At 36.1% G+C, this 25,995-nt stretch overlaps 2 protein-coding genes across 2 annotated transcripts; both read left to right on the forward strand.

The window, feature by feature from the left end:
* Positions 1-1,543: 1,543 nt before the first annotated feature.
* Positions 1,544-6,752, forward strand: LOC306858147 (uncharacterized protein; the record flags this gene model as incomplete). Its single annotated transcript, XM_079398546.1, has 6 exons — positions 1,544-1,594; positions 2,153-2,181; positions 2,846-3,135; positions 5,545-5,565; positions 5,765-5,937; positions 6,048-6,752. The coding sequence occupies 6 exons, from the start codon at positions 1,544-1,546 to the stop codon at positions 6,750-6,752; spliced, it is 1,269 nt and encodes a 422-aa protein (XP_079254672.1).
* A 1,257-nt stretch (positions 6,753-8,009) lies between these two features.
* Positions 8,010-22,785, forward strand: LOC306857337 (ribosome biogenesis protein BMS1 homolog). The gene is made up of 23 exons (XM_079397242.1): positions 8,010-8,146; positions 8,607-8,786; positions 8,965-9,155; positions 9,342-9,421; positions 9,986-10,174; positions 10,250-10,392; positions 10,496-10,617; positions 11,479-11,672; positions 11,906-12,045; positions 12,507-13,039; positions 13,488-13,589; positions 14,038-14,192; positions 14,312-14,393; positions 14,500-14,579; positions 14,682-14,897; positions 15,357-15,545; positions 15,743-15,923; positions 17,160-17,218; positions 17,355-17,477; positions 17,627-17,774; positions 19,097-19,272; positions 19,398-19,559; positions 20,936-22,785. The coding sequence occupies exons 2-23, from the start codon at positions 8,617-8,619 to the stop codon at positions 21,161-21,163; spliced, it is 3,663 nt and encodes a 1,220-aa protein (XP_079253368.1). The 5' UTR covers positions 8,010-8,146; positions 8,607-8,616; the 3' UTR covers positions 21,164-22,785.
* The last annotated feature ends 3,210 nt before the right edge of the window (positions 22,786-25,995 follow it).

A 25,995-nucleotide genomic window follows, 5' to 3' on the forward strand; every position in this document is an offset into this window, starting at 1 on the left:
GAGGCAGGACCTCAGAGCGGATGAATATGGATTACCTGAAAGACTCATTAGGTCGTCTTTACCAACAAATATTTCGCTTTAAACCTCGAAACAAAGTATATAAATGGAATATAATACTCATTTGATTAATTCATGAATATAACGTGTTGTTTAAAGTAAAGTCCATGCAGTTCTCCCTCTGTATTAGAAGCAGTTAAGTCCATGCTTAAAAGTGGCCATGCATGCTGCTGTTTTGTGGACTCGAGGGACGCCATGACTCACTCTGGATCATGGTGCGCCATCTTGACCTACAATATCATAACATAATGACTAATTTACACACATAACAATTTTACACAAAGCAAGCTAAATTTGCAACGATGAAAAAATCGGACAAACAATTTCCTTATTGCAACTTGGGATTTATCACATTATATTAGATACTTTTCCATGATAGTTATCTAAAAGATTTATGTAACAAATGCTCACAACTCAGGGTAATTATTTTCAAAATAAATAAATGAATACTACAATTAATGTCAATGCAAATTAGTGCTGTCAAACGATTAATCGTGATTAATCGCATCCAAAATACAAGTTTTTGTTTGCATAATATATGTGTGTGTACTGTGTATATTTATTATGTATATATAAATACAAACACCCATGCATATATTTAAGAAAAATATGTTTATGTAAATATATATATTTATATATAATATAAAATATAAGAATATGAATATATAAATGCATATACGAACATATTTTCAAAATATATACTGTATGTGTGTATTTATATACATAATAAATGTACACAGTTCACAAAAACTTTTTATTTTGGATGCGATTAATCGTTTGACAGCACTAATGCAAATATATTCCTAATACTTTTATATTTTGTTCCACAATATATATATATATATATAAATGTTATTAGCTAAATAACTATCACAATGATTGAAGTTCACAAATCAAACAAACATTATCCTTGCATTTCAACTTACAACGCCACAATTCATATTTAAGGTATTAACTTCAGATCTAGAATAAATGATGACCAGGGTCAGAAATTCACCAGAAGGTCACCAAAGATGACAAAACTGCCTTAATATATTTATATTTAATATTTAAAATGCTATTTTGATATATTTCAGAAATAGACTGAAATGTCTGCTTGCTATAACTGTATTACTGTATTATTGTAATTGTTACTGTATTATAATATTCTAAATTCAATAAAAGTTATCATAAACTTTGTAAGGTATGTAAAATCAATTGATCAAAATCAAATGTAAAGACAATTAAAATGTATGTAACATACTGAAAAATATGGTAACATACCTCCAAATATATTTATTTTAAAAGTAGTAAGCAGTAATACTTTGATACACATTGATCAAGTGTTTGTTATGAACAACAAAAGAGGATGAATGAATGAATGAAGTGTAAATTAAGGTGTGGCATGCGTGACTTGTCCATTAGAGATCATAGAGCCCACTGACTTCAATTTGAGATATTATTATTGTTTGTCACTGTATAGGCCATAATTATTCTAAGATCCAGAATGAGGAAAGATGACCAAGATCAGAAATTCACCAGGCCTTGGGGCAATAAGGTGACCAAATGTGACAAAAACGACGTGCCTATTGAAAATATTAGGGATTTTATATATTTCATAATATTTTGTTCATAGTATTAATTTGTCACTACTAAATGCATGTACTTGAATTTGTATTAATTGTCACTACTAAACACAAAACATGGAGCACATTATGTATTATTTGTTAGAAATCATATGTCCATATTAAGGTAAAAAAGAAAATCAATTCCAAAAAACAAATATAAGTAAAAAAAATTAAATAATAAAATTTCTGACATTCAGCTATATTTCGTTGTCTGATCTTTAAGCAGAGTCCAACTGTTTGTGTACACAAATAACTGTTAGTTGTGTTATTTATTTATTTATTCATTTATTTTTATTTATCTTGCATAGAAAATATTTGAATCAGGAACATGTGAAATTTACAAAAAAATATACTAATGTTAAGTCCGTAGGGATGAAGGTTTAATATTATTTTTAATATTATTATTATTCTTGAATTTGTTTTGCTATTGTTTACAAAGGTGTGGGTGTGGTTGAATGCTCCATGTCTCTCTCCTTTTTCTTTTTCAGGGTAAATCACCACCACCTGTAGCTCATTTGTGAGAGCGTGCCTGAGACCAAGAGGATATAGGGGCAGTCCGAACTTTGCTAGGAGACACACTTCTCTCCTGTTCCAGACTGAACTTTGTGCTCGTTTTTCATGTAGACACAATAGTTGTGTATTAGCAGTGATTAACTGAGTTTCAGCATGAGCTGTTGGTGGATATTGTTCCAGGTTGAGATTGAGCAAGAGGTATTGTGGCTCTTTTGTTCAATGTGATTTTAAATGCTAGCCTGTGTTAAGAGGGATGCTGTAGGGGGAGAGTGCCTTTTTTTTTATACTGCTTTTTACCTCTGTTTTTGTAAAGCAAGGGAGGTGAGGGAAGTCGGCAGTTTTTTTTTTCTTTTTATTTTATTTAAGGTTAGTTAGAGCTCCTTAAATTAGTTGGTGAACTATTTTATTTTAGGCCTTACTCTCCACTGAGTCTTTGCTCCCATTTACATTGTATTCTTTCCTGTCTTGTAAACAAAACTCTTTTTGTGTATATATAATATCTATATCTCTCTCTATCTCTCTATCAGCTGGTGTCATTTTTACTCTGGTACAGAGGACTGAAGTGTTCTCGCTGTACATTATCCTGTTCCTTTTTTTTTTTTTTTTCTTTTTTTTTTTTTTTTTTTTTTTTTTTTTTAAACTTTGTTACTTCCCCTTCTGACCCCTAGACACGTAGGGGAATATAACAAGTGGTGGCTCATCCGGGATCCTGAAAGAGTTCATAATTCCCTTTTTCGCAAGAATTTGTACACCGTTTCTGACATCCTCATGGGTGGTATTGAGATGAAGTGTAATCCTGTTCACATCCATCAGATGTATATAAAGTCTGACTTTGTGATTGGGATGGTTAAGCTTGGAGTGTGTTCCAAATTGCCATTTCAAGGAGTAGGTCTTGTGTTGGGGAATGACCTAGCAGGTGGCCAGGTTTACCCCAGACCTATTGTGGTGAGCAAAAGTGGTACACCAGCAGGTGGAAAAGTGGAGAGAGGGTGGACCTTACTGACTCACCCTGGCAAGCCCCTCTGAGTCTCCCAGATGTGAGCAGACTAAACCTGAAATGAGTGCGGGAACTGATGTGAGTAAAAAAAAAAACACAAACTTTACCTTAGGTCAGTTAAGCAGTGTGCAGAAAATGGACCCTTTTCTTGTTAAGTGTTCTGATATAGTGTCAACTTTTGGGCAAGTGCCTGAGGGCCAAATTGCTTGCTTCTGTGATAATGGTGCGCTAGCACAGAAGTGGAAGCCCATTTGTAGTTTATTTGATTGTGACAACCAACAAGTAGTACAGACTGCCATGTACCGTCCTCCAATATGATGGCTTGCACGTGAAAATGTGCCAAGACCTTACTTGGATTGTAGAGGTTGTTTCACGAAACATTAACCTCTGACTTCACTTGCCCTGTGCCCAAACCCTGCCATTCATACAGTGTTTTGTACATGTGGGTTAACTTGCATTTGTTTTTCCTGCAGTTTTGTGAGCTGTCAAGAAAAATGTGGGGGTGTCAAGTCCGTAGGGACGAATGTTTAATGTTGTTCTTGAATTTGTTTTGTTATTGTTTACAAATGTGTGGGTGTGGTTGAATGCTCCGTGTCTATTTTTGCTCTCTCTCCTTTTTTCTTTTTCAGGGTAAATCACCACCACCTGTAGCTCATTTGTGAGAGCGTGCCTGAGACCAAGAGGATATAGGGGCAGTCCAAACTTTGCTAGGAGACACTTCTTTCCTGTTCCAGACTGAACTTTGTGCTCGTTTTTCATGTAGACACAATAGTTGTGTATTAGCAGTAGCTAACTGAGTTTCAGCATGAGCTGTTGATGGATATTGTTCCAGGTTGAGATTGAGCAAGAGGTATTGTGGCTCTTTTGTTCAATGTGATTTTAAATGCTAGCCTGTGTTAAGAGGAATGCTGTAGGGGGAGAGTGCCTTTTTTCTTATTATACTGCTTTTTACCTCCTTTTTGTACAGCAAGGGAGGTGAGGGAATTTGCCTCCTCCCCATGTTCTAGTAACATGGGGAAATATAATCACATTTATTATAATTGTCAGGGTAAAAATCATATAGACCCATAGGCATCTGTGACTGGGGCCTATTTATATTAATAAAGGAGTATTGTGAACGTGTATGAGTTGGCTCCATAGGAGCAATTGTATAAATTGATTGGGGCAAATCAATCAAAGGTGTAAACGCATTCATCAAACCTATTCACACCTACGCCAAAAGTAATCTTTACTTTGATTATCACAAAGTTGAAATTTAAATGCAGACTAGAATCTTTCTATTTCTTGTATGATATGAAGAATATACAGTATATGTCCCTTTTTATGGTTGAGACTATTCCAACACAAAACAATGTTTTAGTCCTAAACTAGCAACTTTTTAGGATCACATTATTTAATACAAACTGTGATGAGAAACCGTGTGGCATGATCATAAATAACTATACTAACAATTAGTATTGTAACAATTTTCTTTTGAAATATTAAATACAGTTTTAAAATGTTTTTAAACATCATTGTGGTTATACAAAATTTCAATACTTGACATTAGTACATAAAATAAAAATACAAAGGAATCTACTTGTATATTATTTTTTTCTTTAAATGTATATCCTGAAACAATACATGATTATAATGTATATTGTTATAAATAATACATTATACAAATAATAATGTAGGTAGAGTAAAATATTTGCTATTTACATTTTTTAAATATTGTTTAAATGTAGTAATGGTTTTATATTTTAAATTAAATAAGAGTAAACTTTGCAAGCTGAATGTAAAATGTATTTACAGACAAACATTAAACTAAAAAATAAATGCATGCATAAATGTATTGTATATAATAGCCTAATAAAGATATGGTCATGTACCTGCAAATATTTTTCTTTTTCAAAAGTAGTAAGCTGTAATACAAAGTTGAGCAAACTTAAATTTTATACAACTTTTTGTTGTATAAACTTATAACAAGAAGTTTAGAACTCAAAAATGGTTGCCTTAAAACTTTTTTTTTTTTTTACTAGGATACTTAAATCATAAGCTATATTTCTATCAACAATCTTACAAATTGTCTTGACGTGTTTGCAAATTGATCGAGTGTTTGTGATGAACAACAAAAGATAATGGGTGAATGAAGTGTAAATGAAGGTGTGGCAGGAATGAAGGTGTGACTTGCCCATTAGAGATCACAGAGCCCACTTAACCTTTTACATGTACAAGTGTTAGGACAGCCCCCTTCTGGACCTTTAGGTGGGCAGGTATAAATAGTGAAATGGTGGCAACCTTCAGTTGTTGGTCAGTAGCACAAGGAGCAGTAACAAAGCATTCAGCTTGACCTACTCATTACATTCTCCAATCAAAAACCCTTGAAAGACATGTGGACTGACTGCATTGGTAAGAATTCCTCTTTTTTTTTTTTTTCCTTTTTTTTTAAAGTATTTATTTTAAGTAACTCTTGTGAAATATAATAAATATTTGGATAGTTTCAAGATTTTAAGAATTTATTTTCTGGAATATTTATATTAATTATATCCACTTTGCATTTGCAAACATGTCAAGACAATTATAATGACACACATTTTTACTCTTAAAGCTCAAGATGGAAACTCACAGGCCAGTAAGATCGCAGGCCGCAGGAAGAGAACAAGTTTCACCAAAGAGCACTCGGAACTTCTAAAAGTGGCTTTCAGCGTGGATCCCTACCCTGGTATTAGTCTCAGGGAAAGGCTATCTCAAGCCACAGGCCTCCCAGAGTCACGTATTCAGGTATGTCAACATCAATATAGAACACAAACTGTTTTCATACATTTCAAAAAGTATAAAATGTTAATCCATCAACATGCTGGATCAAACTTACTTGTGTTTTGTTTTTCCAGGTGTGGTTCCAGAACAAGAGGGCCAGAACCCTAAAGAACAGAGCCACTTGGACCTCACCACAGCTGGATGGTACCTCTCCTCTGCCCAGACCTTTTCTGCCCCATCACATGGCTAGTGTTGGGGCCAATGGCCAACAGAGAGGCATTCAAGAGGCATCTTTCAACATTCAGATGACTCCAACATCTCCACAGCACTTTAGCGTTCCTCCAACTGACTACAGCACTCCTGCCATTAAGCCACGGCAAAACCGGCTTATGGGAACCAGACTTTGTTCTCCCTCCCTTCCCTCTGATCTACAAGCTGTGGCAGACAGCTGGAGCTCTGGAGGAAGCAGACAGTCCTCTCCTGAGTCTACATGGAATCTAACAGCGCAGAGTTTTGGGAATTCCTTCAAGGACGAGAGCCATTTCTTCCTCAACCCACCACCTCCTTACCCTCATGGAAGTGCCAAAGTTGGGTGTGTTAGTGGCCTGGAGTCACTTCCCACCTCTCCTGCCTCTTCTGATTCAGCATTTTGGGACATGGGAGTGGAAAACTACTCTCCCTCTGTGCCATACACCGACTGTGAAAGCCCATGGGTCAGGCTCGCTGAGGAGCAGCCTGTGGCCCCACTTCCAGATCTGTCCTCTCAGTATCTGGAGGATGTCCTTGGGGAAATGAAGCCAGCCTGGTGGAACTTCAATTTCCAGATGGATCTACAGTAATCTTGCAAACATCCATAACCTAAGGAGACGAACACTGTTTTAACATTGGGTTTAACTTGAGGGGTAGGATTCTTTCTTTTGGACTGTATTATGTAGGAAGCATGGTATTGTGCAAGTGCCGGTTACAGAGCAATATCAGATATCCACAGCAGACTTTTTTTATTTATATAATGGACTTTATCTATTTGTTTTCTACCAAGGAATAGATTGGAAACCGTAACATATGGTTGCACAAAGTAATTTAGAACTTATTTATTCTATTTGCTCTTAAGGTATTACAGTGCAGTTGGGATATTTATTTCTACATTAAATTATGCTCACACAACCTATACTGTCACTTTGTAAAATAATGCATATTTATTTTAAATAAAATGTTAAAATGTGTAAATTTGTGTCCTCTGAATTGCTTATACACTTAATTTGATGTATTTTTTTCAGATATTATATGAAATAAGAATTGAATTTGAGGCATTGAGAATTGAAAGTCAACTCTACAGTTGCCTAACACCGAGATCTTCAACCCTGCTCCTAGGGACCCACTCTCCTGGAAAGTTTTTCCAACCAGCTTCAGCACACCTGCCTGCAATTTTCAAGCAGTCTTGAGGACATTGATTGGCTGCTTCAGGAGTGTTTGATTAGGGTTGTAACTAAACTCTTCAGGATAGGGGGTCCCCAGGAATCAAGCTCTTACTAGGAATACTAGAAGCTTCCATGCAGGTGTGTTGAGGCAAGTTGGAGCTAAACTCTGCAGGACACCGCCCTGTGTTACATTGACAACATACAGGGTGATTACTATACCCGTAACAGTTTATAGTGGGGATTTTGATTCGAATCAGTGACTCTTCACCAAAAAAAGAGAATAATATTCATTGATTTATTCAGTGATTTCTCTTTCTGTGGGTTAACTTAAGTGAGTCTTTGATTCGGTCAAAAGATCAATTCACAAAAAATCGGTCTTGCACTGAAAATATTAAATTATTCAAAACTCTTGAATCCATTTAGAGCATTTCCCGCCACTATTCGACATTGCCATTTTACCTCAAAGAACACCTATTTAACGAGTTTATGATTGGTTTTCTATTGCTAAACAACTTGCTCTATCATTCGGGTTTACTAGCACGATAAAATAATTGTCTAGGTATCATAATCCAGGTTTGAAAACCGATCAGTCTCATGTATGCGGAACGTGTGACACGGGTCGTTCATTCTAGGGTCCTGTTTGACACGATAGACTTTGTCAAACGTAACCACTTCCGCCCCTAACCGGAAGTGCAACACACGTGTAAACAGTGGCTAGAGTCACGTTGGACGCCTGTGAAATGATTACATGAATTAACATCTTGAATCCTGAGATCATATGTGCATCGCATTTAAATAAACTGTAACCACAAAAGGTGAGCCTCTATTTTCATGCCTAAAATGCACAGCGACTGCATTGATGGTCATTTAAAGACAAATAATTATTCCAACGTAAAACGGATGATATATTAAATAACCAGTAAGTTTTACTGTTGTACGTTGTATTTTGTTCGTTGATAATTGATCATGTTTAAAGGTTAACAGTGAGTTTGACTAGATACACATGATTCAAACGTGATTTATTCAGTTCAGTTAGTTTAATATTCACTGTTGTGTTATTGGAAGGCTTAAGAAGTAATGTCATTCTGATCCTGAATGTTCAATGGATATTGTTTCAGACTTTAATTCCAAAGAATATTTCCAAAGTAGCTGTCACTTTGCGACTCTTGTCTGGTTTCCTTGTAAGCAGGGTTGAGTCTGTTCATACCTGTACCTGTATATAGGAGACACCTACAGCAGATTATTGTGATCATCTGTCTTAATCTCTCCACCCAGAAAAGCGAAGATGGAGAAGAAAGAACAGAAGCGACACCAGCACAAGCACAGTGGACCCAAAGCACAGAAGAAGAACAGAAAGAAGGAGCAGGGCACTGAACAAGAGCAGGATGAGCGCAAGAGGAACCCACGAGCGTTTAGCGTCCAGTCAGCTGTGCGAATGGCAAAAACCTTCCATAGGTCAGTGCTCAGACAGCTTCATTTAACATTACCCATTATCCACTGTTTTTTCTTATGTTAATTTAACTCAAGAAGTGCTGTGTTTATCTCTGTTGTCATGCACTTTTGCATTGCACTTTTATCAGGAGAATTATGTGTGGTTTCATTGTTTTTTAATCTCTTTAATATTGCTTTGTAGGACTCAGGATATTAAAACAAAGAAACATCACATTCCTCTGGTAGACCGGACCCCTCTGGAGCCTCCACCTGTTGTTGTAGTGGTGATGGGACCTCCAAAAGTGGGCAAAAGCACCCTCATTCGATGCCTGATCAAAAACTATACACGACAGAAGCTTTCTGACATCTGTGGACCTGTCACCATAGTTTCTGGTTAGTTTTGCAATACATAATACAAGATTTATGACTCATAGTTGCCATTTACATCTGTTATTACTTATCAGGTGTCACATATCAAAAATCGAATGTCACATTTATGGTGAGATTAAAACTGATTATATACTGATATATATAGAATCGGTATGCTGTGAGGTGACTTTTTCTTGTTAATGTTTGTAGGCAAGAAACGCCGCCTGACCTTGATTGAGTGCAACAATGATGTCAACAGCATGATTGATTTGGCAAAGGTTGCTGATTTGGTGAGTGCAGGCCTGCATCATCTACAAAACTGACCAGGATTCAACCCATGCAGCAGTTCATCAATTAGAGTGTATTAATTATAGCCTAATATGAAAAATGTAGATATAAATGTTTGGTGCCTTTACCTACACTACCGATCAAAATTTTGGAATTGGTAAAGATGAAATCTCTATTTTTAGAAATCTTTAATGCTACCATCACTGCATTATTTAATACAGTAAAAACGGGATATTGTGAAGTATTAGTGTGAAGCATTAATATTACTATAATTTAAAATGATTGTTTTCTGTTTTATTAAATTATATATTGAATACTGTATATACAATAAAATTTATTCCAGTGTTTGCAGTGCTGAATTTTCAGCATCATTACTCCAGTCTTCAGTGTCACATGATCCTTCAGAAATCATTCTAATATGCTGATTTGGTGCTCAAGAAACATTTACTATTATTATCAATGTTGAAACAGTCTAATAAAAATGTTTAATGCTTTTGTTCTGTTATTACTTCTGTTTCAACGTTATGTTTTCCAGTAAGGCAGTACTGATATTTTGACTTCATTAGGTTCTGATGCTGATAGATGCAAGTTTTGGCTTTGAAATGGAGACCTTTGAGTTCCTGAACATTTGCCAAGTTCATGGCTTCCCTCGAGTCATGGGGGTCCTCACACATCTGGACGCTTTTAAGAACAACAAGACGCTCAGAAAAACAAAGAAACGGCTCAAACACCGCTTCTGGACTGAAGTTTACCAGGTACATTTACAACCTGATATATAACTGACATATCATAAAAGAGGACTGTCTAGTGTCTAAACATAAGTCCTATAGGGTGCCAAGCTCTTTTACCTGTCTGGAATGGTGTATGGAGAGTACCAGACACAGGAAGTTAAGAATCTTGGGCGGTTCATCTCAGTCATGAAGTTCAGACCTCTTGTTTGGCGGATCTCTCACCCTTATGTGGTGGCTGACCGGTGAGTGAACTTAAGTGTTTCTTTTATAAATGTATGTTGCGTTTTATAACCAACAAGTATTTGATCTTTTTTTTTTTTTTCTTTTCTTCTTTTTCCTGGACAGCATGGAAGATCTTACTGATCCTGAGGAAATTAGGTTAAATCCCAAATGTGACAGAACCGTCTCTCTGTATGGCTACCTACGTGGGACATTCTTGAAGAATAAATGCCAGGTCCACATTCCTGGTAAAATATTATTTATGTTTGCCACTGTCTTTATAGATATTCAGGGCTTTTTTGCAGACAGGTTTTGCTTCAGGAACCATATTTTACATTGTACATGTGACAACCCAATATTTTCAGTTTTACAAAACTGCATTTGGACAATTTTAATTCTCTTGTCAGCTAATAATTTGCTGCACAAAATACACTGTGGTAAGTGCAAAAAGTAATTGCTGCAAGAGAACCTAAATTTAATATAAACTGTTATTTTTCACTTTTACGTTGCTTAGCTTTTTCATGATTTTTAAGGATTAGGGCACGTTACATAACCTGTCCATGTTGGTATCTGGTATTGTCAGATGAATTTGCACCAAAAAGTTTGATTGAACATTCAGCCTTTGTTGTCAGCAACAAAATATGACTGACTGGATGTGAAATATTTTTTAAATGACTGGAAACCAATTTTAAGATTTCTATTTCAAATACTGTGATTTTAAACAGTTTCCACAAGAGTATTAAGCTGCACAACTGTTTTAAACATTGATAATAATAACAAACATTTCTTGAGAACCAAATCAGCAGATTAAAATGGTTTCTGAAGAATCATGTGACACTGAAGACTGGAGTAATGGCTGCTAAAAGAATCAGCTATTCCATCACATGAATAAATGACGTTTTAACATACATTAAAATAGAAAATGGTTTAAATTGTAATAATATTTCACAATATTACTGATTTTACTTATATTTTCGATCAACTAAATGCAGCTTTGGTGAGCATATGAGACTTCAAAAACTTTTGAACATTGTATTTATTTTGCTGTGCTAACTGATTATATGGTCTAGATAGAACTACTGATAATTGTGTTGCAATTCCCTTTATAGGTGTGGGTGATTTCTCTGTGGCGGATGTTAGCTTCCTCCCGGACCCCTGCCCTCTACCGGAGGTGATTAAGAAGAGAGCATTGAATGTAAAGGAACGGTTGTTGTACGCTCCCATGGCCGGCGTTGGGGGATTGGTGTATGATAAGGACGCCGTCTACATCGATATGCCCAGTGGACATGCCAGCCAGAAGCAGGTCAGATTTCAGTCGCAGCACGTCCCCCCCATGACAGCATTACCTACAGTAGATTTAATACCAGACGCAATAATGTCTGCAGTTTACAGGGCAGTCACAGCTTATTACACCAAGTAATAACACTTTTTACACTCAATTTTGTTCCATCTGTGAATATGACCTTGAGGTTTAAAGACGATTTGTGATCTGATGGATATTAAGTGTTTTAATGGTGTGAGAAATGTCTGTCCCAGGAGGAGGTGCGGCCCACCACTGAACTCGTTCAGTCTCTTATTGGCACACAAGCCACTTTGGATGCAAAAATGTCTGCCAGCAAAGTCTCACTGTTCACAGGAACTGCTGCGCTGACACCAGAGGAGGTGCAGGAAAATGAGTAAGTTTTGCTAAACAACTCTGATTATATTGTTGTAATGTATACAAGGATGGCCCCAGTACCTGAGCAGCCATAAGTAACAGCAAAGATTGATAATGAAAACACATTTGGCTTTTTTTCTAGTCACACTTTATTTTAAGGTCCAATTCTCGCTAGTAACAAACCATTAACTACGACTTTTCCCTCAATAGGCCTAAACTCCTAATTTGTTGCTTATTAATAGTTTAGGTTTATAAACTATTAATTATAAACTATTAAACGTTTATAAAAAGTTTAGGTAATGGGTGGGATTAGGGATGTAGAATATGGTCATGCAGAATATGTGCTTTATAAGTACTAATAAACACCCAGTATTTTAATAATAAGCAAATAGTTAATAGTGAGAATTGGTCCCTATACTAAAGTTTTTTTTTTTTTTTTTTCTTATGCGCTTGTTTAATGTTCTCTGAATTTATCGTCAGGAAACAGAACCCTATGGAAATCCGAGAATGGGATGAGAAAGCACAGAGAGAGAGGAGGAGAGCTGTTTTTGCTGATGAAGATGAAGATGATGAGGATGAGGAAGAGAGTGATGAAGAGGAGGAGGAGGATGAAGATGAGGATGAAGAGGGGCTGACAACACTAAAGGAAAATGAGAAAGCAGTTGAGACCGCAGCACCTCCTGTGAAGAAACAGAAGTTTGGGGAACCTGTGGAGATGCCTGTATTTGCTGATAGTGATGATGAGCTGGAAAAGAGTGAAGGAGAGGAAAGTGAAGATGATGAAAGTCAAGAGGAGGAGGAGGGTGATGAAGAAAATGAGGGAATGGAAGAAGGGGGACCTGCAAAAAGAAGCTCTGGTCCAGACTCTGGTCTCTGCTCAGAGGAAGATGAGTATGAAGAAGAAGATTCTGATATGGACGAAGACGGAATTGTAAAATCAAAGATGTCCTCCGAGCATCCAGAGGAAGAAACGCTAGACACAGAGGATGCAGAGATGGGTTACGAAACTGCAGGTACTTTGTCTTTGGTTCAGCTCAGATAAAGACATGTTCAAAACGGATATAATTTAGGGTCTAATTTTATTAATAATTTCAGTTAATATAATACAATTAATAATATTAATTAAAAAAAATATTAATATTAAAAATGTAAATTGCTCAGAAACTATAAACGGTTATATTGTCCCAAATACTCCCAACATAATCAGATTTTATTAAATGTTTTGAAATAATGTTTTGTAATTTAATTTAATCCAGTTAAATGGAATTATAAAGTAAATCATTCTTTGTGTCTCCTTTCCTTAAATGATCCCCTGAGCTATGTTTAGTCATTCTGATTTCCCCCAGGCTCTCGTTTGTGCTGTTTTATTATTATTATTATTATTATTAGTGAATTTTACTGCTCTGAAAGCCCCTTCTGAATATGTTGAATGTTTATTTTTTTTGTGGATGTTTGTTGAAGGAGCACTACGGTGGAAGGAGGGTTTAGCCCAGAAAGCATCAGAGGCATATTTAAGACATCAGCTTGCGGCGCCAAACCTGCGCAAACTAGTGTACGGCACAGGTGAGTTTCTGAACTAGTTCACTACAGAATTAAAATCTTGACATTATGTACTCACCCTCATGTCATTCCAACCTGTATGCTGTTTTTTTCTTTAGTAAAAACAAAATTAGAAATTTTGAAGACTTCAGTCAGTCCTTTACCATATAATGAATATTCATAGTGATGTCTGTTAAGCTGCAAATAGGGTTAAATACACTGTAATACATGACCTGTGTGCGGTATATAGTCTTTTCTGAATCTGAAGCCATATTTTATTTAACTAAATTTTTTATTTAATACTTATTTATTATTTACACAGGGAGGAAGAGTTGATGCTATATATAAGGACTGGCATATAAAACTCTTTCATTTGGGGGAAAAAAAAAGGAACAACATAACGATCAACGTTAATTTAAATATAGCACAAATCTCTGGGCTATAATGAATCTGCTATATGTATGTTTGTCAGTGGCGGAGGAGGAAGGGGAGGATTCTAATGATGAAGAAGAGTTGGCCGGTTTATTTAAAGTCAGTCGACCACAGAATAGTAAGAAAGTACGCGCATATGCGATGGACTGCTCTCGCTTTCACCCAGACAGCAGCCATGACTGGGATCAGGAGGAGGTGAGATGCAGTATAAAATCACACTTGCATATACATGTTAATTTATTTGCATAATGCATGCAAATATGCCATTTGTTGTCTATGTCCTTTGCATTTTCTTATGAACTGTGTATTTTCAGATTCTAGCCTCTATCAGGGACTGTTTTGTGACTGGAAAATGGGAGGAGGATAAAGATGCTGCAACACTGCTTAAGGAAGATGGTAAGAAAACTAAATGCAGACTTGGTATCAAGACACATTACATTTCACTGGCTGGATATTGACCACTGAAATTGTATAATGTATTTCCTCCCTTTTGTTTTACTAGATGAACTCTATGGAGATTTTGAAGATTTGGAAACAGGAGAAGTTCATAAAGTAAAGACTGGGAATAAAGACAAAGCTGAGGTATGAAAATCAAACCAGTTTTTAAAGCATCATCATGTGATTTGCATCTGATAAATTCTTGTGGTGCCTTTTATTTATTGCTTATTTGTTATTTAAACACAGGGAGAAAATGATGATGAAATAAATGGTGGTGGTGGTGATGATGATGATGATGAAGAGGAGGAGGCTCCCCAAGTGAAACTTGACGATGATGAAGTTCAAAAGAACAAGCGTTTGGAGAAGAAGAGGCGGCTTAAGGAGAGGTTCAATGCACAATATGATGATGGCGATGCCACATACTTTGATGACCTGAAGGAGGAGATGCAGAAACAGGCTGAGGTCAGAGGTCAAAGTTGAGACTTATTCAGCTTCCTTGTAGAGGAGAGCAAGAAAAGTGTTTTTCGCTCCTTTTATAACCTAAATTAGCCTAAAGCATTTCAATTTTATATTCACTTATTTATTTTTAGTAGTATAATTAGTTTTAAGCTCTGCTACAAATCTATATGCATTTCTTTGTTTCTGTGCAATACAAAATAAGATATTTTGTAAAATGCCCCAGTGTTTTGTCCATGCAATGAAGTTTTGACCTCATTGTATAGTCAAAAACAGCTGAAATGCTTTTCAAAATATCATCTTTTACTCATTTCACAGAAGAAAGAAAGCCATACAGGTTTGGAATAACATGAGTGTAAAATATAACAATTTTAGTTCTTAGGTGAATTCTTCATTTAAGTGAGCATGTTGTCTATTTTATTCAAAATTTTCATTTGTTTTATTAATTAATTTGTTTCTTTGTAGTTGAACAGGCAAGAGTTTGAAGACGTGGATGATGAAGTCCGTGTTCAGTACGAGGGCTTCAGGCCAGGCATGTACGTTCGTGTGGAGATCCCTGCTTTACCTTGTGAATTCGTCACCAACTTTGACCCCCACTATCCCATCATTCTTGGCGGATTGGGCCCCAGTGAGGGCAATGTTGGCTACTTGCAGGTAAGTCTGAAAGGATTTATTTTACTTTCTCAGTGCATATTTTACAACACCTTAATAGCATATTTTATAACTTCTTGTGTAGTTGATAACCTTATGAATAAAGTGAAGGGCACTTGCTTTAACTCCAAGCTTAAATGTCATTACAAGGCTGGAGTGGGTAAAAACATTCAGGCCCTTTCTTTATCTCCTCCACACAGATGCGTCTGAAGAAACACCGCTGGCACAATCGTATCTTGAAAACCCGTGACCCTCTCATCCTGTCTTTGGGCTGGAGGCGCTTTCAGACCATTCCCCTCTACTACATCGAGGACCATAACGGACGTCACCGCTTGCTCAAATACACACCTGAACACATGCACTGCGGTGCCACCATCTGGGGTGAGAGACAAACATTACTCACCTCTCTAGTATTTAACTCTGCATGCTCATTTTCCCTATTTTTACATTCAGGTTACCTTTGCAGTCATGATGCCTAAAATTCACTTGCATTTTTTTTTTTCTTTTTTTTTTTTTAATCTTAAATTTATGAATCTAAATCTGTATTTTATTTAATTAAACGTAGTTTATCATTTTAATATTGCCCATTTATTATTGTCCATTAATGCAATTAATGGCTTATTGCAATTTTAATGGTGGTGCATCCATAATATTTTATTTTCTGGGGGAACTCCATGCCATACATTTATTTTCAGTTTAATTATATGGATATTTTATTAATATTGGTGCATCCGTTTTTGTAATGTATTATATAATAAAAATAATTTTTAAATTTGAAAAAAAAATTTGTCCTCGGCAACTCCATGCCATATATTTATTTTCAATTTAATTATAAATTTGAATAGACCACATATGGATTAGTGGCCATAAAAATAATTATTGACATGGGCATTTTAATATTTGTGAATTTGTCATAATATAAATAAATATATACTGCCCTACAAAGGCAAAAGTCCTTAACTCGCTAGAGTGTGAAACTGAGAAAAATGACTTTAAAGTTTTTTTACTTGCCCAGCCAAATTAATTATAGGTAGGGCACTTGAAATTTGGCAATTAGATGTTTTAGTAATGAAAATGATCTACATTAAAAAATTTGGAGCTCAAGCTTGATTTTTACCCCTATTTTGAAGTAAATGTACTCTGCCTTTGCATTGTCTGCAAAAAGTGAGAAGTCACACCAAGGCAAAAGACTTCCACATTATCAATATTTTGTTGCAGATCACCATTTACATAATCGTTATAGTAACACCTGTATAAAATCTAGTGATCATGGGCTACCTCATATAGGCTATTGTATATAATAATGTGACTATTTATATTTTTTTTGGACCGTAACAAGCAGATTAAAAGTTAAACGTGAGTGGATACCGTTTTGCAACCAATTTATTTGCTATGCTCCGTAACGTAAAAGAATGCTAGACATAGCATAATTGCTTATAATGACTTAATTATATTACATTTTAGTATTGTCCATTTATGGATTATTGGCTTACTTATGAGCATACTTGTGAGCATTTTAATATTGGTGCATCTGTAATAATAATAGTTTTTGTAGTTTTGTACTTTGTAGTTTTTCAACTCATGCACACCCCACTCTTTCTTTCTACTCTTGTACAGGGCCTATAACACCCCAGGGTACAGGCTTCCTGGCTGTGCAGACGGTTGGAGGTGTTAAGGTAAGACACCAGCATATGATGAGAGCGCAAGAGCAGCCTGGGTCACAGCTTCAGTCCTAGTCCCCAGTCCGACAACCACAGCCAGATGAAAGGCTTCCCTTTTTTCTTGGACTCATCCTATCTTATTTCCCCTCAGGCCAATTTCCGCATCGCTGCCACAGGAGTGGTTCTGGACCTAGACAAATCAGTTACAATTGTGAAGAAGCTCAAACTGATTGGATACCCTTATAAAATCTTTAAGAACACCTGCTTTATCCAGGTAGGGAGTCCTGCAGAGTCAGGAGTTTCTCCATAGCGTAGCAGCACAGCACACCAGGGAACTATAGAATTGTACACCTCGTGCTCTCTGAATAATTGGACCCTCTCATCTTTGGTTATAACTTTCTCTCTTTTTTTTGCAACTCTAAGGGAATGTTTAACACCATCTTGGAGGTTGCGAAGTTTGAGGGAGCGTCCATCCGCACAGTCAGTGGCATTAAAGGGCAGATAAAGAAAGCCTTGCGCACCCCGCCGGGCGCCTTCAGAGCCACGTTTGAGGACAGACTACTGATGAGTGGTGAGTCAGACTAGTTTTTCTGTTTATAAATATTTTTTGTTGCTGCAGTATTTATTTATTAGAATTTTTATATAATGAGCTGTGCTTAGGGAGTTCAATGTGCTTTTTATCAGAAAAGTCTGCAAATGTAATGACTCTCAAAAATCTCGGTTGTACATAAACAACCTTGTTAAAATGGAGGGGGTATTATAACTGATTATTATGCTCCTCTCTGGAGAGACGGGCATGTGAAAAATCCTGCAGTGAGGCTTATTAGGTCTACTGCATCTTTTGTTAGATGATGATTGTTTTTATTAGGGCTGCAAAATGAATCAGAATATTAAATGAGAATCATGTTATGGCCTTGTGCGGTTGTTAAACTGCAAAAGGCTGTAATTTACAAAAAATGTGACATGATGCTTGCACTGTGTTTCAAAGTAAAGTTGTTCACTCTGCTGTCTGTATTGTGCTACATATAGCTTAATCCAAGCATAATCAAAAGACATTTAGCATAATTTCAAAGATTATTACATATACAAAATTACATATATGAATCCAAATATACAAATTAAAATTTGCATTGGGGAGCAAAATACAGGTGATTTTCCTCAGTTTCCAACTAAGGATATATCATTTTTCTTTTGTTTACTACTACTGATAATGCGTTACAATCATAACAGCAGTTTTTATATAAAAACAATAGTTTATTATTATTTTATCAATAGTTATAATAATAATTTGGCATGATACTTAAATGGTGTAATATACCTTTCTATATACTCTCGTTCAAAAGTCGGTACGATTAAAAAAAAAAAAAAAATGTTTTAATATATTTTAAAATTCAGTTTATTCCTGTGATGGCAAAACTGAATTTTCAGCATCCATGACTCCAGTTAAACAGTTGTGTTGCTTAATGTTGTTATGGAAACATTAAGTATTTTTCAGGATGATTTGATTAAATAGAAAGTTCAAAAGAACAGGATTTATTTGAAATAAAAATGTTTTGTCACATTGCAAAAGCCTTTAATGTCACTTTTGATCAAATTAATGCATTCTTCCTCAAGTGTTAATTTCTTAAAAAAAAAAAAAAAAAAAATTTACTGACCCCAAACATTTTACCAAGCAGTGTCTATATAAAAACTTGCCAGGGTCACAAAAAAAACAACAGAAATGTGGAAATGATGGACCAGAAATCCAATGACTGTATACGGTTTTTGATTCTTTTAACTAATTGCCCTCACCAATTTAAGATGTTAAATCTTTATCACATTTGCAATTCAAATCACAAAGACAATATTTTTGACCAAATATTGCAGCCCTAAATTTTATATGAATATGTGTAGATATTGCGTTCCTGCGCTCCTGGTATCCAGTCTCGGTTCCTCAGCTGTATAATCCAGTAACGTCTCTACTGATGCCGGTTGGGCAGAAAGACACATGGGCAGGCATGAGGACCCTCGGACAGCTTAAACACGACCTGGGTATCCGCAACAAACCCAACCAGGACTCACTGTACAAGGTAAGCCCTCTTACAGAAAAGTTGAGTCACCAGTGACATTATTATTATTATTATTATTATTATTATTATTATTATTATTATTATTCGCCGCCTTCATCGTCCACTCTGTCTTTGAATCCCTACAGCCGGTTGTGAGGCAAGTTCGACACTTCAACACCCTCCACATTCCCAAAGAGTTGCAAAAGGCTCTCCCCTTCAAGAACAAACCCAAACAGATCCAGGCCAAAGGCAAAATCCCGCGGGACCTGCAGAGACCGGCTGTCGTACGAGAGCCCCACGAGAAAAAGGTGCGTGCTGTTGGACTTGTCCATCTCTGTTTTACATATGTCATGCTTTTGTAACTCCAGTGAGCTTTTTTTTACTGTCATTACACAAAGACGGTTTTAATATCCACTATTAGTCTAAAGTTAATCCACCAAGGAAGCCTCCAGAGTGTTGGCTGCGAAATATCATATTTCTTTAATCCATGTCCCTGGAAAATACCAAGACGGCTTGCTGGCCAATTTCTTTACCAATCCCCTTTGAAATCCTCCTGTCTGAAAGATGACACAGGGGGTTACATCTTTAATCAATTTCTTCTCCTACTCCTTGTTCCAAGATGTGCTAGGCATTGAGATGAGAAAGTAATAAAGAGTTTTTAATCATCAATTGTCATTTAATCAGCAAGACTTTTTTAAAATCATTCCTTTAGAGGTTGGTGTATTAATTTTTACAACTAAAAGGTTTTATTCAGTTGCAAAACAGTAGTTACATGGACAAGTCGCTCAAAGGTTAAATTGCAAGGTCAGGAAGGTTAGTCTATAACTCTCCAATTATTTAGTCATTCTCACTCTCTATTGGATCTTCAGGCTTTTTGTGAGGATCCTGGCTTAATAACCAGCAAAGAAATATTTCACCCTAAAATAAAACAAAAAAAATTGCCATACTTTGACATCAAGAAAGCTGTTTATGTAGAAAAAAATGTAGAAGAGAAATATATTAACACCGTATTTATATACAGCACTTTGCAAAACTCTTCACCAGCTAATAAATGGTTTAAAGTCAGTTATTTCTATCTTTTGCTGTATCAGTTATAAATATCAGTTTACGTTTCCAAACATTCATTTAGCTATTAATTGTAATAATCCAGTGAGATTTTTGTTTGCAAATATCTCATCTGATCATCCAGTCTGTCTGGAATGACATGAAGAAACAGAACAAACTGAGACAGACTAAATCCAAGATGCTTCAAGAAACCTACCTGCAAAGCTACAGTACTCTGTTGAAAGTTTTAGGCACTTGTGTGAAAAATGCTATAAAATTAAGATGCTGTCAAAAATAATGACATAAATAGATTTATCAATTAACTTTGATTTACTAAATTAAATCAACATTTGGTGTGACCATCATTTTGCGTTTAAAGCAGCTTTTGTTCTAGGTGCTCTTAAGTATAGTTTTTCCCATACCTTCGCAGGTAATTTCTTGAAGCATCTTGAAGACGTTGCCACAAAACTTTAATATTTTGTTTTCCAATTCAGTCACTTACAAATTTTGTTAAAAGTGATTTATTTTTTAAGTGTCCAGGTCCAATTGTCCTTTTTGGAGGCGCTGTACGTTGTCTGGTTTCAGCCTCCAGGGCTCACATCTCCGTTTATAAATATGACCTCTGCACCTTTTCCACCAGGTGGCAGCGTTGCTTGATGCTCTGAGCTCAGTCTACGCATACAAGAACAAGAAGGCGAAAGCAGAACAGCACGCCAAGCACAAAGACTTCCTGAAGCAGAAAGAGAAACAGGATGATGAAAGGCAGAAGAGGCTGAAAGAAGAGAGAAAGAAGACCTACCGTGCAATGGGACAGAAAGAGAAGAAGAAACTCAAATCCAGCCTGAAGGGAGCATCCAAGGACAATTGAGTCTACCTCACACCTGATTCTGTTAGACAGTGACTCCAGGCCCATCGGATCGGGATCTGTTATGCTCTTGGTTAGACTGTTTGAAATGCACCATAATTCGATTCCTACACCGGCTGCTGTTACTGAGCTGGCTCAAGAGTCTTACCAGGAGATCCGATGGGTTTTGCTGAAGTCTTTAATAGAAACAAGATCAATAAAACTGCCTGGTTAACTTTTAGTGAAGTGATGCTTTACAACAAGGTTCAATTTTTTCGTATTAGGAACAATGAATTTACAGTGAACATTTACAATCTTGTTTAGTTAATAAATATAAAACATTGTTCATAGTTATTTATATGTATAAATTAATCTACATTAATAAATTATTGACTGTTCATTGTTAATTTGTTTACTGTTGCATTTGTTAATGTTAATAAGTTGAACCTTTTTGTAAAATCCAACCAAAAAGATCCATAATGCATCAAAAATATATACAGCCATTTCTTACTGAAATTTACCACAGTCACATGAAACTGCTTATACTTGTTTATTCTACTTTTTTTTTTCTTTTTTTTTAAATACAAATTGTTGTGTGACTGGAAAAAATGGGAAGGAAATGATGTTTGTTGTCAGATAAAAGGGTGGGATGCTTGTCAACATTTGGTGGAATGAGCTTGTGATGAATTCTTGAGCAGGGGCTGTATGCGCCCACTAGCGTTCTCTGTAATAGCCTAGTCATTGGCACATAGATTTTGTCCTGGACCCTGTTATTTTAAGTGACAACCCTGTTTTTTAGGGCTTATTACTGAGTTGGAGTGAATTTCTGTGCTGTTGTGGGCTATTGAGTCAGACATAATCCGTTGCTTGCTGCTGAGCACTTTCCAGAATATTTGTTGTTGTTTTTCTCACAAAGCAAAATGGCAGGTTGGTGAAAACCCTATGAATAGCAATATTTCAGCATCAGAGGTTGTATGGACAGATGTTCAATAGTGCGGGGAGTGTCTCCATATGTGTGATAGCGATTTATTGATGGGGGTGATTAAGCATGTGGGGTGTTTCGATGTCTTTAGAGGAAGTAAACATCACTGACAGTGTCCTGCACAACCAAGAGTCTCTGAGGAGTAATACATGTCTGTTGTGCACCAGTCTCCAAGCAGTAGCAATTAACAGCACTGTTTTGTTGTTCAAATATCTTATGCTTGAACCAGCTGGCGGGTAGTCACACAAAGCAGACAGACCTTTGACCTATCAACTTTAGGATGGGTGTATCTAAAATAGATTATATCGTAATAATAGACTGTCATGGAAGAATTAGGCCTAATTGAAATAATGGCAGTCTCTGTGAACCGCTGCACATAATACACTGGGAAAAATATTTCTATCATCAGAATGTCTGTAATAAGCACAGGGTGTTTCACAGACAGAAAATGAAGCATACTACATGGTTTTGCTAGTGGAGATCTTTGCTAGTTTGTTGCCAGCAAGGCCCTCAAACAAAACTCTGTATGACTAAGCATTTGATTCCACTACCCTGACTGTGCCAGTGTTGGTATTGTTAACCAAAACTAAAGTGACAAATTCATTTTTGTTAATTGAATTTTTTTTGTACTTTAAGTTAAAAAAAAATACTAAAATGACCAATTAAAAATAAAAGCTAAAAATAAATGCACACAAAAATAATACAAATGACAAAACCATAAAATTACTAAAAGGTAAACTACTTAAATTTAATTCATATTAATAAATATACTATAGTATATATAAATATTATTAAAATAACCCTGCACTCTGGTAAATTCAGTCATTGGCTCTTTGTACAAACCTTTTAAACCTCACTTTATATTCACTGTGGTTCATTTCAGTAAACCGAACAGTAACTGTGTGTTATTAGGGGCTACTGGTGGTTGTTGTTCCATTGCTTCTGGCTGGGATTGTATGGTAACCCATACTGTTGTAAGGAAAGCTGACTGTAGTGGGTCTGAAAACTCTGCAGGCAAATCAAACTTAACTTAGCTTAAATTATGTCTAAGTCTCTTTTATTGATTGTCTTTTGTTGAGTCTAGATATACCAATTTTTCCCAAGGTCGCCCATTTTGTCTCACCATTTTAAATTTTATTGCAAACTGCTGTGTCTTGTCAGTGTAACTAATCAAAGTCAAGCTTCATTGACAACATGTAAGGGTTCCTGAGCAATTTGAGGACACAATCACCTAGTTATCACCTTTTTTTGATACTACAAGAGACTGGGCTCAATAGATCTTCAAATCATGGCAGAAGAAAACAAATCAGTGTTTTTGCCTAAAACAATGTGGATGTAGTAGCAACAGCAACATTTTGTGCCACCTTTAGCAAGTCAAGTTATGGCAGAAGGATGTTGGTTCCAACCCTCACATACTATCTCAGTTTTGCAATGCACATTCTTTTTTGCAACATTTAATCTATTTGGACATGTTTGTGTAAAGCAGGTGCCGAGAAGATCATTGGGTCAGTTTAATGCATGTCGGCAACATGTTACATTGGCTGGAGTTTGACAGGAATCCTTTGTGTCTGTGGTAATGGCTTTGTTACTTTTTTCTGACTGTTATCAACTGCCTGGAATATCAATAAGTATCTCATTTTTCATTCTATAACAGTCTTATCAATCGCTGATGACCATCGGAAAAACACCTGCTTGACTGGATATATATGGGTAAACCGAAACTGCCTTTCCCATGTTTTTTCCATAGTCTTTCATCACAGTTTCTCTGTCTGTCACACTGCACCTCCAATGAACGTTGTGTTTGTTAGGTCTTTGTCGATGCTGCTATAGCTGAAACAGCTCCTTCCTCTTGAACAATGTGCACATTAGCAAGGTCAGCCATGCACTTCACAGTAACCCGATCCCCCTTTACGCCTCTGTGTGAGTGTGCGGGAATTCAGAGAGGTTACTGTTGGTGCTCAGTGACATGGGACATGCAGGATCATAGAGGGACACTTGTGTAGGCTGGAAAATTGGCAGAAAGACTAGCGTTTGACACATTACGGGGTTGAGATGGTCACACTATACAGACGTTAAATTTTTAGTTGCATATCAATGTTTCCATTTGATTAACTTATATTTTTGACTAATAGAAGACCTGGAACAAAACTGATTAAAGTAGTTAATGCAAAAAAATGAACTTTTACTGACCCCCAGGCCATCCAAGAGGTAGATGGGTTTATTTTGGAAAAGATTTGGAGAAATTTTGATTTGCATCACTTGCTCGCAACAGATCCTTTGCAGTGAATGGGTGCTGTCAAATGAGAGTCCAAACAGCTGATAAAAACATAACAATAATCCACAAATCTTGTAAAATAAGTGAATAAATTAAGAAGTGTTTAACTTCAAACTGTTGCTTTCATCTAAAATACAAGTCCTCTATCCGTAATATTGCTTTTCCAGTGGAACAAGTCAATTTATCTGAATCAGGAGTGAAATATGCACAGGTGGACAAGGTGGATTTTGATGTGAGAGGACAACAGGGGATGGACGTTTTCACTGGAGGAAGCATTATTATGGATAATGGAATGTTTTGGCCAGAAGACCTTGTTCGTATTGATGGATTAAGGACACAGCTTTTCACTTCACAAAGCGTTAATTGATGGACTAGAGTCGTGTAGATTACTTGTGGATTATTGTGATGTTTTATCAGCTGTTTGGACATTCTGATGCAGCTGGTCTGAGATTAAGATAGCACTTGAGACCGGATAGCATGTTCCAAAACACTACCAGCAGGTTTTTGTAAGGTTTTGGTTGGAAATTCATTTTGCTAGATTTGGTAAGACTTAAATTATTACTAGTGGGTTACATGATCTTCACTTTAGAATGCTGATCCAAAAAATTAGTAATTTCTTCAAAAAATTTACAAATATTCAAAAGCTTACAATGATGTCAGGCGATATTAGTCTATGGAAGAAGAATAAATAAAATAATAAAAAAAAAGGTAAAATTGTTTATATTTCAAATTTCTGACTTTGCTCAATTCTGAGATTATATCTTAATTCTGATAAGGAAAATCAACTCATCTTTCTCTCTTTTGCCCTCGGCTCAGAATCATGAGTTTATATCCCTGACTTCTGCCTTTTTTTCCTCTGAGTTGACAAACTCACTATTTTTGAGTTAAATCGAGTTATAAAGGCCGAACTAGGAGATATAAACTTGCATTTGCAAGAAAACAAACAAAAAAAAAAAGCCAGAATTGTGAGCTAAAAGGTAAATGTTATTTAAAACGTTAATAGTAACAGGTTTAAATAATATTTCATGCTGTAACTGTAGGGCTAATGCCATATGTCCCCTATGAACTGCATATGTGAATATTATGTAGACCTATTGTTTAAATCAAATGTATGCTTTAAAAGTAGAGTAATCATAGCACTTTTCATCCATAGTCGGTCCATTTAAATGTCTGCGTTTAGCTTCAAATGGAGTCTTTAATGACAGTATTCTATACAAATTATTTGCATTCCGATTCTGGCATCCAAAGGCGCAATTTTTTTTTTTTCTCTTATTCCATGGATTTTACCCATTTCCCTCCACTTGTTACCAGTGTTATTCTGCCACCACAATGCACGCACAGCTGTACGTGACACAACTGTGACATCTACTCCAAATTGGTCTATTTAGTTCTGTATAATTGAAGTGTAATGTGACCTCACCTTTTCTATCGCCCATATGTAAACCGGATAAGCAAATGAATGCAAGTAAAGAGTGTTCATTTACATTTGACCGAAGAAGCTTGGCAGAATATTATAAATAAAAGCTGAGCCATGCTGTTAAATGGATGTGAAGGCAAGAGATACAGTAGCCAATTTGAGATTCACAACAAGAGAAACCA

This window comes from Barbus barbus, assembly GCF_936440315.1.
Source record: "Barbus barbus genome assembly, chromosome: 38".
Classification (NCBI taxonomy): Eukaryota; Metazoa; Chordata; class Actinopteri; order Cypriniformes; family Cyprinidae; genus Barbus; species Barbus barbus.